Raw genomic sequence first — 17311 nt, forward strand, 5'->3', positions numbered from 1 at the left:
TCTATTCATATACAGTATATGCAGTGGTTTAAATTATAAGTACATGAACTCAAGTTTCGAGTTTGAGGCATTCTACTTTACTGGAGTATTTCCATTATGTCAATGAATGCTTTTACTTCTACTCCACTACGGTACATCACAGAGGCAAATAATATTGTACTTTTTTACTCCACTGCAATTCATTGAAAACTATAAGACGCCTATATTACCTAAGACGCCTAAGTAAAGGGCGAGGTCACGTGCACGCATCTGCCTCGTTGACGGCAGACTGCTGGGCGAGCGCTGGCACTTTGGCATGGGGGGCTCAGAGTGCGTCCACTAAGGAAAGTAGGCTTTCTAGTTAGACAACCCGTCTTTGTATTGGTGAGTAGGTAAAACGTTCTTTATATTCCCGTTACAGAAGAGAGGCTGGTCTGCATTTCATGAGAGAGCTAGACGCGATAGTTCCCATAGCCTTAATGCAGGGCAGAATTAGCATTACGGCTATGGACCAGAGCTATACGAACAGTAGGAACATGTTGGATTTCAGGCCAAGTCACGTCAGCTCCTCAGATCACATTACGTACACAGAACAAGCCCTGAGTGTTCTTTTAACTCTCAGAGTGTACAAACAGACCCGGAATTAAGGCTAGGGTTCATTAATGTGTACTCTCTCACTGAGGATTGGTACAGTGTGCGCTACAGTGTAATGAAAGGTATACACACACAGAGAGGTCCTTGTTGTTCACTAATTGACGTGACGAAGCTCTGCACAGTTCCCATCGACACACCGCTGTACTACTAGGACCTGCACACATAATTATATTTATATTTAGGCATAATATACTGCTCTATTCCAGGGTTTCTCAAAGTGGATGACACAAGTCCAGCGTTGCCTCAGAGTCAGAATACTTTGATAATATTTCTAATTTATCTATGTCACTTCAGTTCAACCACTTCTTAGACCCCTCTAGACTATCACTTCAGTTGCTGTATGAACTGTATGCAAAATGTTGTATGAACATTTAGTGAAAATAGCCATAGCCTACAGTGTATTATATCTATTAAGCGTGACATGTTCAGAGCTTGTGGATGTTCTCGGTGTAGAGATGGTACACAACGGAACCTTTATTGTTATCAATGAAATACTTACATAGGCCTTTAAATTAATTAAATTAATTAAATTAGGCCTTTAAATTCCCTGAGGAACATAGGCCATTGATGAGGTTCCTGCATCCCCTTCGGTCTTGTGCCCTCCGCTCCAGTCGTTGCCATGACAGCCCTTGTGCATTCATCTCCTGCTCTGTGGTTCTTCTCCAGGTGGCTCTATACTAGGCCTTCCTTTCTTCCTCTTGCCTTGCGGGTTCCATGTTGTCGCTGCCATAATGTATTGTAATTTTGCTTATTTATGTTATATAATTTATTTTTTATGAACTTGAGTTAGTCATGTATGTACTGTACCGGAAGGTCTAATTGGTCAAGCCGGAATGCTTTATAAGGTGTCGTTTCACAGCAAGCCACAAGCGTGTTACACTAATACACTGATACACTTCCGCTCACTAAGGAGTGTATTGTTTGAGCGTGTGCAGGCGGGATGGAACAAGGTACTTGTTGTTTAACTAATGTAATATGTGAATACGTTACTTCAAGTCTTCTTCAGGTTTATATGTTGACTGATGTCTTGATTCTATTTCAGTTGTGTTCTGTTTGTCGGCCAATATGGACTTCCTCATTCCCTTTGGTTAAGTCAACTTAAGTGCAGCCAGCGAGGTGTATTTTGTTTATGATTCCTTTATACGTTTATGTCATGTTGTACAATGTTTATGCTTTTTGTTCAATTTGTTTATGTGCATGTATTTATGCTTAATTTCATACAGTTTTACGTTGGAGATTGTTTGCAAATGAGACCGCAAAAAAAGCCACCAGTACACGGGACAAGCTGTGTCATTCTTGCACCAAAGGCAGTGATACATGTTAATGCATGTTTTGTGATTGATCTAATGTGTCTTCTCAGTGTGTGTCCTATCCATGTCCATTTCCTCCTCCTGATCAGTGTTTCTATTGTGTCTTGTGTAGTGAGGTCCCACAGGTTGGCATTGGATTTGGGCTGTATTTTGTGTGTCTTAAGTATCAGGTCTTATTCCCTAACTTGAATAAACTAAAGACCTGGAGGCGTGATCAATGCCATTTGGCTATTCTGAGTGGCCAAAGAGCATTGACCACGCCTCCAGGTCTTTAGTTTACTCAAGTTAGGGAATAAGACCTGGTACTTAAGACACGCAAAATACAGCCCGCAAAATACATCATGCATGACTATAGGAGGCGTCGGAGGCAGCGGTTAACAATGAAAGAGAATGAAAATAAACCACACTGACATTTCAGTCGTTAGACCTTCATCGAGACAAACATTCTTTGATATCTGATATGGAAGATCCCTTTGTGAACATTTGGACCTGACATTTTAGTTCTACTGGATCTCTTCTCCACTAGTTCCTCTCTAACATTTAGTTCTACTGGATCTCTTCTCCACTAGTCCCTCTTTAACATTTAGTTCTACTGGATCTCTTCTCCACTAGTCCCTCTTTAACATTTAGTTCTACTGGATCTCTTCTCCACTAGTCCCTCTTTAACATTTAGTTCTACTGGATCTCTTCTCCACTAGTCCCTCTTTAACATTTAGTTCTACTGGATCTCTTCTCCACTAGTCCCTCTTTAACATTTAGTTCTACTGGATCTCTTCTCCACTAGTCCCTCTTTAACATTTAGTTCTACTGGATCTCTTCTCCACTAGTCCCTCTTTAACATTTAGTTCTACTGGATCTCTTCTCCACTAGTCCCTCTCTAACATTTAGTTCTACTGGATCTCTTCTCCACTAGTCCCTCTTTAACATTTAGTTCTACTGGATCTCTTCTCCACTAGTCCCTCTTTAACATTTAGTTCTACTGGATCTCTTCTCCACTATAGTCCCTCCCTAACATTTAGTTCTACTGGATCTCTTCTCCACTAGTCCCTCACTAACACTTTCACTTATTTTTTGTTTAGATTAAGTCAGTGATAAATGTTAGCCAATGTTAGCCAATGTTATAGCTATTTCTCGTCATATTTGTTGTCGACAAAATTAACACTTACTTAAGGGGTTCCCAAAGTTGGGGTCGGGACCCCACATGGGGTCGTGGGACACTAACGGTGGGGTCGCACAATTATTTTGGATCATCAAAAATATTTTACCCAGCTGAATAGAATTCAACAGAATGAGTGAAATACAATGTAAAAAATATTACAAATCCATTTTAACCATCATTGTTACAAAATCCATACATGGTTTATTTTAAACGAACATTCTAAACTCAAATATTTGCTTCTGGGGCAGTGGGGGGTGCCTGGCAGAAAATATTTTTCAGTCCGCGACCAAATACATAATTCCTGGGGTCCTTGAGAACCACTGACACAGAACCATATGTCTTTTAACCACTGACACAGAACCATATGTCTTTTAACCACTGACACAGAAACATACGTCTTTTAAAAACATACATCTTATGATAACTGTTAGAAGAAATTTGGCAGAATGGGCCTCGGGTCTTCGGGAGAGAGAGAGGGAGAGAGAGAGAGAGAGAGAGAGAGGTTTGTCCTGTCTGGACTCTGTATGTGGGAATGTAGCACCTGTGTGTCACTGTGGACCAAGTATATACAAATACGCACACACGCACGCACGCACGCACACACACACACACACACACACACACACACACACACACACACACACACACACACACACACACACACACACATGCACAGGACATGTTGTTTTCACCTATAAGGCTGTGTTCTCTCAAACCTCTTCATGTAAAGGAATCCCACAACATCTGTTATTGGCCACGGACCAGCTAGCCTTCTGAAAAGTTGTTTATGCCAGCCGGGACGCCCATAAGAATTATTAAAATCTGTTTCACAGTTCCCAGCAGATCAAGCTAGTAGATCAGCAATTTCACAATAGTCCTATCTTGTGCACTAACAAATGTTTAGGCATAAGCCGGTGGAAAAGATAGGGCTCATAGTGCTGGGACTGGGTGGGACCCCCTGGAACCTCCTCAAGCCTGTGAAGAGCATCCTTGATCCTCAGATGATTTGACACAGTATCAACACAGTTCCATTTTGACACTGGCTGGGTGCTGGTTGCAGGCCAGGGTGCTGGGTGGGTTCTGGCTGGATTCTGGCTGGGTGCTGGGTGGGTGCTGGGTGAGTGCTGGGTGGGTGCTGGCTGGGTGCTGGCTGGGTGCTGGCTGGGTGCTGGGTGGGTGCTGGGTGGGTGCTGGGTGGGTGTTGGGTGAGTGCTGGCTGGGTGCTGGGTGGGTGCTGGGTGGGTGTTGGGTGAGTGCTGGCTGGGTGCTGGGTGGGTGCTGGGTGGGTGTTGGGTGAGTGCTGGCTGGGTGCTGAGTGGGTGCTGGCTGGGTGACGGCTGCAGGGTTGGTGCTGGCTGGGTGCTGGGTGGGTGCTGGGTGGGTGCTGGCTGGGTGCTGGGTGGGTGCTGGGTGGGTGCTGGCTGGGTGCTGGGTGGGTGCTGAGTGAGTGCTGGCTGGGTGCTGGGTGGGTGCTGAGTGAGTGCTGGCTGGGTGACGGCTGCAGGGTTGGTGCTGGCTGGGTGCTTGGTGGGTGCTGGGTGGGTGATGGCTGCAGGGTGCTGAGTGGGTGCTGAGTGGGTGCGGAGTGGGTGCGGAGTGGGTGCTGGCTGCAGCGTGCTGAGTGGGTGCGGAGTGGGTGCTGAGTGGGTGCTGGCTGCAGCGTGCTGAGTGGGTGCTGAGTGGGTGCTGAGTGGGTGCTGGCTGCAGCGTGCTGAGTGGGTGCTGAGTGGGTGCTGGCTGCAGGGTGCTGAGTGGGTGCTGAGTGGGTGCTGGCTGCAGCGTGCTGAGTGGGTGCTGAGTGGGTGCTGAGTGGGTGCTGAGTGGGTGCTGGCTGCAGGGTGCTGAGTGGATGCGGAGTGGGTGCTGAGTGGGTGCTGAGTGGGTGCGGAGTGGGTGCTGGCTGCAGGGTGCTGAGTGGGTGCTGGCTGCAGGGTGCTGAGTGGATGCTGAGTGGGTGCTGAGTGGGTGCTGAGTGGGTGCTGAGTGGGTGCTGAGTGGGTGCTGAGTGGGTGCTGAGTGGATGCTGAGTGGGTGCTGAGTGGGTGCTGAGTGGGTGCTGAGTGGGTGCTGAGTGGATGCTGAGTGGGTGCTGAGTGGGTGCTGAGTGGGTGCTGGCTGCAGGTTGCTGAGTGGGTGCTGAGTGGGTGCTGGCTGCAGGGTTGCTGAGTGGGTGCTGGTTGCAGCGTGCTAAGTGGGTGCTGGCTGGGTGACAGCATGCTGATCCAGATCAGGCTTCCAGTCCTTTAATCAGACTATAGTCCTACTGTATGAGTGTTGGCAGGAGGAACTGGCCTGTAACCCACACCACTGTGAATCTGTTCCTCCAGATTCCTCTGACATTCTAGGGAGGCAGTGGATCTGGGAGTATAGAGTGGCCGGTAGAGAGAATGAGAGTTCGATCCCTGTGGGCTCCCTCAGAGTTAGCGTCGAAGTGTCCTTGAGCAAGACTCTGAACCCCTAATTGCTCCCGATGTGCAGGTTGGTATACCTTGCATCATGGTTTCCTCCGCCATCGGTGTGTGAATGTGTGTGAATGGGTGAATGTAATGCACAATCTCCCTGGGAGATGGAGTCTGTCCCCGTTACAATGTGCTATAGACCCCTGGGAGATGCATTGCTGAGGTGGAGCACCACACCTACCATCAGCTCCCAGTACTTCCCACACGACTCGCCGCACCCAAGCTGTGCTGCTACTCATACACTGAGTTGGCGGTGCCCAGGATCGAACCCAGGAAGTTGTGCAGGTTCAATCGACTGAGCTACCCGGACACGAATGCACCATTTACCATTCTGTCTCTGACCTTTATATACTCTGTCTACCACTCTGATTATCAACCTTTCCAATCTGGGACCCCGTCAACACTGTTTTGAACTCCTCAGTGTATAATTTAACTCAGAGAGTGTACAAATGGAACCACATTATGTACAATCTCGGAGTTACAGACCCAAAGAAGAATCAAGAAGGTTTTGCAGGGTGCTTATTGGAGTTGGTAATCAGGGAAATTGTTCAAATTGGCAAAGGCAAATTGTGGCTATACCCATAGCCACAATTTGCAACACTAGATCTTTTTTATAATGGGGTTGAATCTAGAGTTGCAACAACAGCCATTAAGGTGTTGCCTAGCAACGGCCGCTGTCAAAAATGGATTTTAGTGATCCCGTATTCGTCCCAGGCACCCTGTGCGGTTTTATTTGAAAGGACGTGTGTGGACGTCTTAGGCATCACAAGTGTTAGTCTGTACTGTACTGTACAATAATATGCATTCATACATCCATTGATAATATGTTTATTCATGCTTATGAGGAGCCGTACGGACATAATTCATTCTGGCACTCTCACATACAGTACATTCTCATGTATGTATGCATATACGTATCCGTTTACTTACTTTAACCTAACTCATGTGCTGTTATATACTTGAACTGCACTCCTTGGTTTCAGATATGCTTCCTTCAATATTGTCGTGTTTTTATGCACAGGCCTTTATAGGCACATTGTTTGCGATATTGGGCTATAATAAAATGAGACTAAACTTTGACTATATATTGGCACAAAACCTCCAAAGGCTTCCTGACATGTGTGGCAGGTTAAAACTAACCTGTGGCCGGTTATAACTAACCTGTGGCAGGTTAAAACTAATCCGTGGCTCCTGACATGTGTGGCAGGTTAAAACCAGAGTAGTAAGAGAGTGGCGACACTAAGAGTTGACTCCCATTGTAACAATGGAATGCGGAAGTGCTCATTCTATCTCAATGGGATAGTTCCAGCCATAGGAGTAATGTTTGGAACTATAGCACATTAGGCGCCTGCTTTGCGGCGAGATCAAAGCGTGTCGCTACTCTCCTATACTCAACACTCTGGTTACAACTAACCCATGGCAGGTTACAACTTACAACTAACCTGTGGCTTCCTGTGAGGTTAGGTTTAGGGTTGGGTTTAGGGGTAGGGTGTCGGACTAATGCCAGTCGGAACTGTTAGTAGGTCGGACCAAACACATGCACCCCTGTAGGCTGTTGTGTTGGGAGTGACAGTAGCATTTTGGGCGGCTGGGCCTAATGCATGCATGTTGTGTTGGGTGTGACAGTATGTTGGGCCTAATGCATGCATGTCAAACTGTCAGTTTATTTTATTTTATTATGACATTCTGTTCTTCTCTCTCCACACAGAGTGAGACCGGCAGCAGCAGAACCAGAACCATGTGCAGCTCTCCCAGTCCCACACAGCGGCACATGGATCCTGGTGCTGGAGGAGATATGAGTCCTGGTGCTGGAGAGGACACACAGCGACACATGGATCCTGGTGCTGGAGGAGACATGAGTCCTGGTGCCGGAGAGGACACACAGCGGCACATGGATCCGGGTGCTGGAGGAGACATGAGTCCTGGTGCCGGAGAGGACACACAGCGGCACATGGATCCTGGTGCTGGAGGAGACATGAGTCCTGGTGCTGGAGAGGACATGCAGCAGCACATCAGTCCTGGTGCTGGAGAGGACACACAGCAGCCCATGAGTCCTGCTGCTGGAGAAGACATGCAACAGCCCATGTGTCCTGGTGCTGGAGAGGACATGGGTCCTGGTGCTGGAGAGGACAAGGGTCCTGGTGCTGGAGAGGACATGTGTCCTGGTGCTGGAGAGGACATGGAACAGCACATGTGTCCTGGTATTGGAGGAGACGTGCAGCAGCAGACATGCTGCCCCTCTCCAGGTCAACCAGACATGCTGCAGCAGAAATGCAGCTCTTCTCCCGGACTGACTGACATGCAGCAGTACAGCCAGTGGCTGACCAGCAGGCACGAGGCCAGTCTGCTGCCCATGAAGGAAGACCTGGCGCTGTGGCTCAACAGCTTGCTGGGTGAGCACTTCAGTATCTTCACTTCTGTTTGAGTGTTACGTTTGTGTCTCTGGGTAGCTCGGTTCGTTTTACAGCTATGAGTTATACATGGTGGTACGTGTATGTAGTGCTGCACAAATCATCAAAACAAGATCGAGATCTAGATTCAGACACCTTTTTCTCACATTTCTCATTTCTAAATTTGAGCAAGAATGGTGCAGCACTAGTTGGCTGTCCAATTCATTTTAGTTACTCTTATGTTTTTGCTATAATAGAGAGACATAAATCCTCTTAAAGGTTTTATGACATTCATTTTCATTTATTTTTGTTTTTGTTTTTTGTTTTAGGTTTTATGTCCTCAATTACACCCAAAAACCCTGAACTTTGAACATTGACATATATGGGATTTGCAGGATCTTACATCACAAACAGCAGGAAAATCAGAGCACCTGTTTGAGCCAGAAAACCCCAGATCACAGAAAATCTACTGAATGTTAAAAGTTCATGTTTTTTGGGTGCAATTGAGATTAGAAAACCTAAAAAAAAATCCAAAACCTTTTTTTTAATGTCACAATCCCTTTAAGCCCACCTCATGAACAGCTCTCAGTGGATAAATGGAGACCCTTATTGGTCTCAGGTTCCAACTCCGATTGATTGATTTCCCCCCCTGGACCCCCCTGGGGTTTAAGTTTTAAGTCGCCAATTGGACGTAGCGTGTGGAAGGAACGCGTTATTCCCATGTTTAAGTGAAGTTGCATTGCTCGTGCTGTTTGCTGCTGCCTGCTGCTGTGTGTTCTGCTGCTCAATCACCCTCCACCACCCCAGCTACCACCTGGCGTTTTGGATCTGCTTGTATATACTACGGGGGGCTTGCGTTTGTCCGACGTCCTGCTAGTCCAACATACATGGACGGTTAAGACTAACCCGTGGCTTCCGCATGTGGTTAGGGTAATAGGGTTAGTGTTAGGGGTAGGGTTAGTAATGTCGGATTAACAGTTTGACTGCAGTGATTAAATAATCGTGTTCCAGATCTCCCTGCCTAGTTTTCACTAGCCTGAGCTAACGTGTTAGGTTTCGAGAGGGGCGGGTCGCATCTGAGATTTGCGCACAGCACGGCACCGCCGTGCTTAGAAAGCATTGAGCCTCAATTTCCCAGAACCCTTTGCATTCCGGAGCGATGGATGTTTTTGCGATGACATCATCAAACCGCGTCACCTATCCCACTCCACTCAGATCGGTGAACCAATATTATCCAACGCTTACTCCATGCGCTACCCGCCCCTTTAGACCAGAAAGCACGCTGGTTGGGCCAGGCTACTGTAGCAGAAATGTTGTCTCAAAAGCACACACACAGCCAACATGCTTACAGTACGTAATATTCCACTGTAAATGTTTGTTCTAACCCTGCCAGGCTCTGGCTGCTTGTTTGACATGAAAGCTCACAGCATGGTGATACGTTGTGAGCTTGTAGATCGGCTGTTTTCAGGGAGCGTTGTGAGCTTGTAGATCGGCTGTTTTCAGGGAGCGTTGTGAGCTTGTAGATCGGCTGTTTTCAGGGCGTGTTTGCTCTATTGTGACATGCCCAGATGCTATAGGGTTCATGTGGGTAATGTTCACAATATTGTGTCAAATGTATTCTACCTCCCACGATACATCCATTATACATTAATTAATCAATTCAATATTGTGTTAAATGTATTCCACCTACCACGATACATTCATTATACATTAATTAATCAATTAAATAATGTGTTAAATGTATTCCACCTACCACGATACATTCATTATACATTTATTAATTACATAATGTGTTAATGTATTCCACCTGCCACCTTACATCCATTATTATACATTATAATTAAATAATGGGAGCCTAAATAATGTGAGCCCAGTAAAATAAACCTAGCGGGGAACAGCATCGCTTTAACCACCTATTAACTGTAGAATGTATAAATATCTGTGGATGTTTTAACACCATCTATGAGAGGGTCTGTCTGTCCGTCCGTCCGTCCGTCTGTCTGTCTGAATTGTATTCAGGTGTGCAAAATATTTTTGATGACCCCACCATCAGTGTCCCACGACCCCATGTGGGGTCCCGACAACAACTTTAGGACCCCCTGATCTCCACTTGCCACGTGTATTGGTGTCCAGCTGTATTGGCCTAGTTCCAGCACCGAAGTCCTGACGTCACTGTCAGTAGAGGGCGTCAGTCCCCAGGTTCATGTACTTTTTATTTGCATTGTAATCTCCATAGGGGGATTTTAGATCGCCTCATATAAGAACTGTGTTTGAAAAATAAACCGATCACCCCGGCCTTTTCACTCATATGGATATGAAGCATCGACTGAAGGTGGAAATGTACAAATATACCCAAAGAGTAACAAAATAAGCGTTATAAACGAGTCAAACAACCCAGAGACTACATTTCCGTGTAGGCGGGGTTGCTGAATATGAATGGACATCATTAACGACGCACAGCCACTCCCTGACAGAAAGGCCGGGGTGGTCGGTTTATTTTTCAAACACAGTTCTTATATGAAGCGACTTAAAATCGCCCTATGGGGATTACAATGCAAATAAAAAAATACATGAACCTGTGTATTGGCGCCCTCTATACTGAAAGTGATGTCAGACTTCGGTGCTCTATAAAATAGAACAACAATATCAGATCTACAAGCTCACAACGTGTGAGCTTGTCCTTCCCGACAATACAGATAGTTTACAATTACATCATGCTCTACAACTATAATAACTGTAACGATAATGACTGATTGATTGATGATTGATTGATGTATTGATTGATTGATTGATTGATTGATTGATTGATTGATTGATTGATTGATTGATTGATTGATCGACTGAATAGGTTAGTGACGACTTGTTTGTTTCCATTGTGGTGGACAAAACAACAGCGCAACACAAAAAGCAACTAGACAACACAAGAAAATATACAGATTGAGAACAAATTTGTCCAATTTGAATTGGAAAACAACAACGATAACTATGATTGATGAATTGATTGATTGATTGAATACTTTTATACTGTTGCACAGAAGAGTTTAATACAGATACAATGCTAAAAGGATTGAACCCAAGAATAAGTTGCTGATCTGTCCAGTCAGGACTGAGTGACATCACAGCTGACAGCTTCATGTTTTGTCCAATCAGGGCTGAGTGACATCACAGCTGACAGCTTCATGGACCAATTGGACAACGGCTTCTTGTTGTGTCGTCTGGCGGAGACTCTGCAGGACAAGTTCCGAAAAAACAGCCAGGAAGCGCCAGAGGCACGCACAAATGGCAAGGTACCCTATACCCGAATTATACCTTGGTTATACCCAATTATACGCTGTTACCCTGTTTACAGTGGTGGAAAAAGTACAAACATATTTTACTTAAGTAGAAGTACTGATTCTCTACTTGAAAATTACTTAAGTAAAAGTACAAAGTACCCATTGAGAAAGTTACTTAAGTAAAAGTACAAAAGTACCTCAAATTAAATGTACTTAAGTACAAAAAGTACCCGGTGTAAAATGTACTTAAGTATAAAAGTAAAAATTACAAAGTACAAGTACAAAGTACAAGTAAAAAGTACAACATGCTTTTCAAAATGCCTACAAAGAAATGAAGTCCAACAGTGGCTTTATTTCAACACTCATCTTGAAACTGGCCAATGGCATTTAATGTTTGTGTTGGGATAAACACTAGAAACTGTCCATTCATTATCAATGGCATTTAATGTTTGTGTTAGGATAAACACTAGAAACTGACCATCCATTATCAATGGTATTTAATGTTTGTGTTGGTATAAACACTAGAAACTGACCATTCATTATCAATGGCATTTAATGTTTGTGTTGGGATAAACACTAGAAACTGACCATTCATTATCAATGGCATTTAATGTTTGTGTTGGGATAAACACTAGAGACTGACCATTCATTATCAATGGCATTTAATGTTTGTGTTGGGATAAACACTAGAAACTGACCATTCATTATCAATGGCATTTAATGTTTGTGTTGGGATAAACACTAGAAACTGACCATTCATTATCAATGGCATTTAATGTTTGTGTTGGGATAAACACTAGAAACTGACCATTCATTATCAATGGCATTTAATGTTTGTGTTAGGACAATGTTTGTGTTTACTATCATTACAAACATTACAAACAACTCAGGTTGCAAGCAGCTCACACAAAAATATATTTCAGATGGGGGTAGACAGTCATTTAGGGGAGAATGGGGAGAGCCATTGCAATTTGCAAAACAGACATAATTGCGTGAATTCACACATTATAATTAGTCCTTAACTATTTAAGCCCCACCCACTCCACTCTGTGAGGGCAAACTGTCTCCCATTGAGATGCATGTAAATGATTTCTCCATAAAAATAATCGGTCATTTCAGTAGCAAGAGCTTGAAAATGTCTTCTAAATCTAGTCAAAAAAGCCTACAGTAGGCTATAGGCCTATGCACAAATGTGGATTACATTATTGGGGAGAAAGTTAAAACCGATATCAACTTTAACAACCATCCCGTTTGACAGACGTTTACATGCAATGCACTAGGCCTACAGTGATTATTATTGCAATCACCTGGATCGGTGAGTGTAACGTTCCTGAAGTTAAGCTGTGTATGTGACGAAAACAGAACTGCAATAACCAGCAGATGCAGCGCACGTCACACACACACACACACACACACACACACACACACACACACACACACACACACACACACACACACACACAGCGCGGCTCGCTGTAATTTATTCACGGCACCAGAGAGAGAGACCGAGAGAGATAGACGGGCGCTTCTGTCCAGCTTTTTCACCAACATGCTTCTGCGTGAATGTGAACCATAGAGTATTAAAAGGATAGAGACTGAACTGGCGCGAAGCTCCGCCCCTCCGCTATTCATGTCAGTGGAAGTTTCTCAGTGGCGTTTTGAAGCAGCCCCTTGATGTGAACGAATGAGTGAGGCGATCAAGCGAGCCCCGCATATTTCTCATATTTTGCGCGGAAATGTGTAGCGAGTAACGAAAGGTGTCCAATTTTAATGTAGCGGATTAAAAGTACGATTTTTTACTTGTAAATGTAACGGAGTAAAAGTAAAAATACAGCAAAATAAAAATAGTAAATAAAAGTACAAATTCTCAAAACGTGTACTTAAGTACAGTAACGAAGTAATTGTACTTCGTTATTTTCCACCACTGCCTGTTTATAATGCTGCAACGGCAAGGTACCCTACAGTTATACCCTAAATATACACAACAGCCAGGAGGCTCCAGAGGCACGTCAAAACGGCAAGGTAACACTCTAATTATTCCCTGTTTATACAAGGTAACCCTAAACATACCCTGTTTATACATTAATTACACAAGTTGTACTACGGAGTATAAATTATATGACTTTACACTAACCCTAACCTTCAGATGACAAATTCAATCTGGGAACCCAAAAAAAGAAGAAAATAAGAAAAACATTGCCTCTGGGGGCAACGCCCACTACCACTTGCAGAAAGGATGTGGTCTGTTGACTCTACTAGTAGAGTGGATGTGGTCTGTTAACTCTACTAGTAGAGAGGATGTGGTCTGTTAACTCTACTAGTAGAGAGGATGTGGTCTGTTAACTCTACTAGTAGAGAGGATGTGGTCTGTTAACTAGCTGAGCTTTAAAAATGTCTACAGAGGCTGCCTGACGAAGGTACAGTGGGAGCTTGTTCCATGCCGACGGCCCGTAGAAGCAAAAAGCTGCTTCCCCGTATTTTTTAGTTGCCATTTTTTTGGGCAAAGCGAGCAAGGCGGTGGAAGACCTTAGGGGGGCGGTTTGGGACATATTTAGGCAGGCAGTCATGTAGGTAGGAAGGTGCGAGACCATTGAGAGCTTTATAGACAAGTAAAATAATTTAAAAATCAATCCAAAAAACAACCGGAAGCCAGTGCAGTGATACCAAAACTGAAGTAATATGTTCTCTCATCTTAGTTCTAGTTAAAACTCTGGCTGCTGCATTTTGGACAAGTTGTAATCAATCAGTTGTTTTCTTAGGCAGTCCTGAAAAAAGTGCATTGCAGTAATCAAGCCGAGAAAAAACAAAGGCGTGGATTAGCGTTTTTGCATCGTCCAAGGACAAATAGGCTCTGATTCGTGCAATATTTCTAAGGTGAAAAAAGGCAATTTGGTGACAACTGACATGATTAATGTGTGAATTAAAGTTCAATTCAGAATCAATAATAACCCCCAGGTTCTTTACTGTACTGTTAGTTTCTACAGTTAGGTTGCCAAGTCTACTTATTATTGGTTCTTTCTGCTCACTAGAACCGATTATGAGAACTTCTGTCTTATCCTCATTTAGCTTGAGAAAGTTCTCACTCATCCAACATTTGATGCTAGACAGGCAGGTCAACAGCGGGTCTAAAGCACAGGGATCATCTGGAGCCACAGAAAGATATAGTTGGGTATCATCAGCATAGAAATGAAAATTGACTCCGTGATTGGTAATGAGTTCGCCCAATGGCAGTATGTACAAGGAGAAAAGCAGAGGGCCAAGAATCGAGCCCTGTGGAATACCAGAACTGATGTCATGTTTGTCTGAGTCAAACTCGGCTAGATTGACAAAGTAACTTCTGTTTGATAGGTAGGAGGAAAACCAGGACAGGGCCGTACCAGACAGGCCTATCCAGTGCTCCAGACGCTGTATTAAAAATGAATGGTCAATCGTGTCAAATGCAGCCGTTAGATCTAGAAGTAAGAGAACGGATACATGTTTCTTGTCAGCAGACACCCTAAGATCAGATTCATTCATTACTTTTACAAGTGCTGTTTCTGTGCTGTGACCTTTCCTAAAGCCAGATTGGAATTTATTGTGGACATTATTGTTCTGTAGAAACACATCCAATTGATGGAAGATGCATTTTTCTAAAACCTTGACCAGAAAGGGTAGATTTGAAATGGGTCGATAGTTACCCAAAACAGCGGGATCAAGATTGTGTTTCTTGAGTAGGGGCCTAACTACAGCAGTCTTCAGTGAGTCTGGGAAGACGCCTGATTGTAGAGAGCTGTTTACAATTTTTAGGATATCTCCAATCACACTGTCTAAGACCTCTTTGAGAAAGGTGGTGGGAATTGTATCCAATGAACAGGAGGATGATGTCATCTGTGATATGGTTTTGCGGAGTTCGTCTTCATCAATTGCACAGAACGATAATAGTAGAGAGGATGTGGTCTGTTAACTCTACTAGTAGAGAGGATGTGGTCTGTTGTGTTGACTCTACTAGTAGAGTGGATGTGGTCTGTTAACTCTACTAGTGGAGAGTGGATGTGGTCTGTTAACTCTACTAGTAGAGAGGATGTGGTCTGTTGTGTTGACTCTACTAGTAGAGTGGATGTGGTCTGTTAACTCTACTAGTGGAGAGTGGATGTGGTCTGTTAACTCTACTAGTAGAGAGTGGATGTGGTCTGTTAACTCTTAGTAGAGAGTGGATGTGGTCTGTTAACTCTACTAGTGGAGAGTGGATGTGGTCTGTTAACTCTACTAGTAGAGAGTGGATGTGGTCTGTTAACTCTTAGTAGAGAGTGGATGTGGTCTGTTAACTCTACTCGTAGAGAGTGGATGTGGTCTGTTAACTCTAGTAGAGAGTGGATGTGGTCTGTTAACTCTACTCGTAGAGAGTGGATGTGGTCTGTTAACTCTAGTAGAGAGTGGATGTGGTCTGTTAACTCTAGTAGAGAGTGGATGTGGTCTGTTAACTCTACTCGTAGAGAGTGGATGTGGTCTGTTAACTCTAGTAGAGAGTGGATGTGGTCTGTTAACTCTACTCGTAGAGAGTGGATGTGGTCTGTTAACTCTAGTAGAGAGTGGATGTGGTCTGTTAACTCTAGTAGAGAGTGGATGTGGTCTGTTAACTCTTAGTAGAGAGTGGATGTGGTCTGTTAACTCTAGTAGAGAGTGGATGTGGTCTGTTAACTCTAGTAGAGAGTGGATGTGGTCTGTTAACTCTAGTAGAGAGTGGATGTGGTCTGTTAACTCTAGTAGAGAGTGGATGTGTTAGTGTGTCCACTAACGGGCACACATGTCTTCGTTTTCACGTAGTAGGCTAATCCCAGCTGCTGCTGGCAGATTCTGCTGCAGAATCATGATAATCATGACCTTGCCGTGACCCTAACATGATAATACAGGACCTTTCATGTCTGAGATGTAATTAGTTGACTCAGCAGAGAGCGTGCTTCTCTGTTTACTGAGGGTGTGTTCACTGGAAGAGATCAAATCTTAATCTTATTAGTGTTTTGGCCTGATTCTATTTGGAATCAGATTGGTTTGAACAACAACAACAAAACACATTGGAACAGGTTTGTGTTAATCAGGTGTAAACCGTACTATTATTACCAGGTGGTTTGTGTTGACAGTGCAGAAACATAATTGCCTTCTTTGATGCATCAATTAAGCGTCAACGACCATCAGCTGGTCACAGTCACAGACACTCAGGCCCTCATTTATCAACGCAGCGTATGCCAAAAATGGGTGCACGCCGGAATTACCGCAATTTTCAGCATTTATCCTTGCGCCCGGACAAAAATCACATCAGGTCGGGCTTTGTCCTCACCTGTTTTTCTGTCGTAGTAAAGCGGAGCAGCATTGACTGATCAGCTGACAGGCTGTCACAGACATCTAAACATATGTATTCACTCCTAAAATATATAAAACTAATAAATATTGTGAAAAAAATCTTTTTTTGTAAAGGCATGTCATATGAAATTGGTAGGATATTGGTAGGATATAAGTGTACAAGCAATTAAAATCGTGCAATTAAAAACAATGTTGAAAGTTAGATAGCTTAAGCTTAAGCCATTTAAACAGTGTTTTGCATGAGCGCATGTGAGGATTTGCGCTGCCTGTGCTGCCTGGAATATTTTCATAACGGGATGTTGGAGAGTAGTGCAGACTGCAGAGTGAACTGCTGCAGCTGCAGAGAGTCAAGTCTCCCAACGTGGGTAGCCTACTGTAGCCTAATCTACAGCAGGCCGATGTCTTTCTGGAGTTACGGTATGTGCAATCTCCTCCTCGTAAAACCCGCCGCGTCGCTCGAATGCCAAATGTGCCGTGCCAGCGCAAGTGGGGACGGCATCAGAGATAGGTAGGCTAACCCAGCCAGACCACCACCAGTGCCAGTGCCACATGAGGCTACGTTAAGGTTTTCATATAATTGACAGTTGACAGCCCAGCCACTGCAGCGACTAGCGAGGCAATCTAAATAGACTGTCATAAACGTGCATGGACACGGTGTCATGGACGGACCACAGTGATAGAGACAGACAGGACAGGAGGATATACACCTATTTGCAGGTGGGCAGCAAGGCAAGTGGGGGAAATAAAA

At 44.3% G+C, this 17311-nt stretch overlaps 1 protein-coding gene across 1 annotated transcript in view; it reads left to right on the plus strand.

Moving 5' to 3' along the window:
- The window catches only part of gas2a (growth arrest-specific 2a), a 35894-nt gene that overhangs the window by 3927 nt on the left and 14656 nt on the right, over positions 1-17311 (plus strand). Inside the window, exons 2-3 of the mRNA XM_083763253.1 lie at positions 7270-7954; positions 11102-11238. Coding sequence (XP_083619379.1) covers positions 7300-7954; positions 11102-11238 — 792 coding nt within the window. The 5' untranslated portion in view covers positions 7270-7299. The remainder of the gene's footprint in view (positions 1-7269; positions 7955-11101; positions 11239-17311) is intronic.

This window comes from Protomyctophum parallelum, assembly GCF_964188405.1.
Source record: "Protomyctophum parallelum genome assembly, chromosome: 4".
Classification (NCBI taxonomy): domain Eukaryota; kingdom Metazoa; phylum Chordata; class Actinopteri; order Myctophiformes; family Myctophidae; genus Protomyctophum; species Protomyctophum parallelum.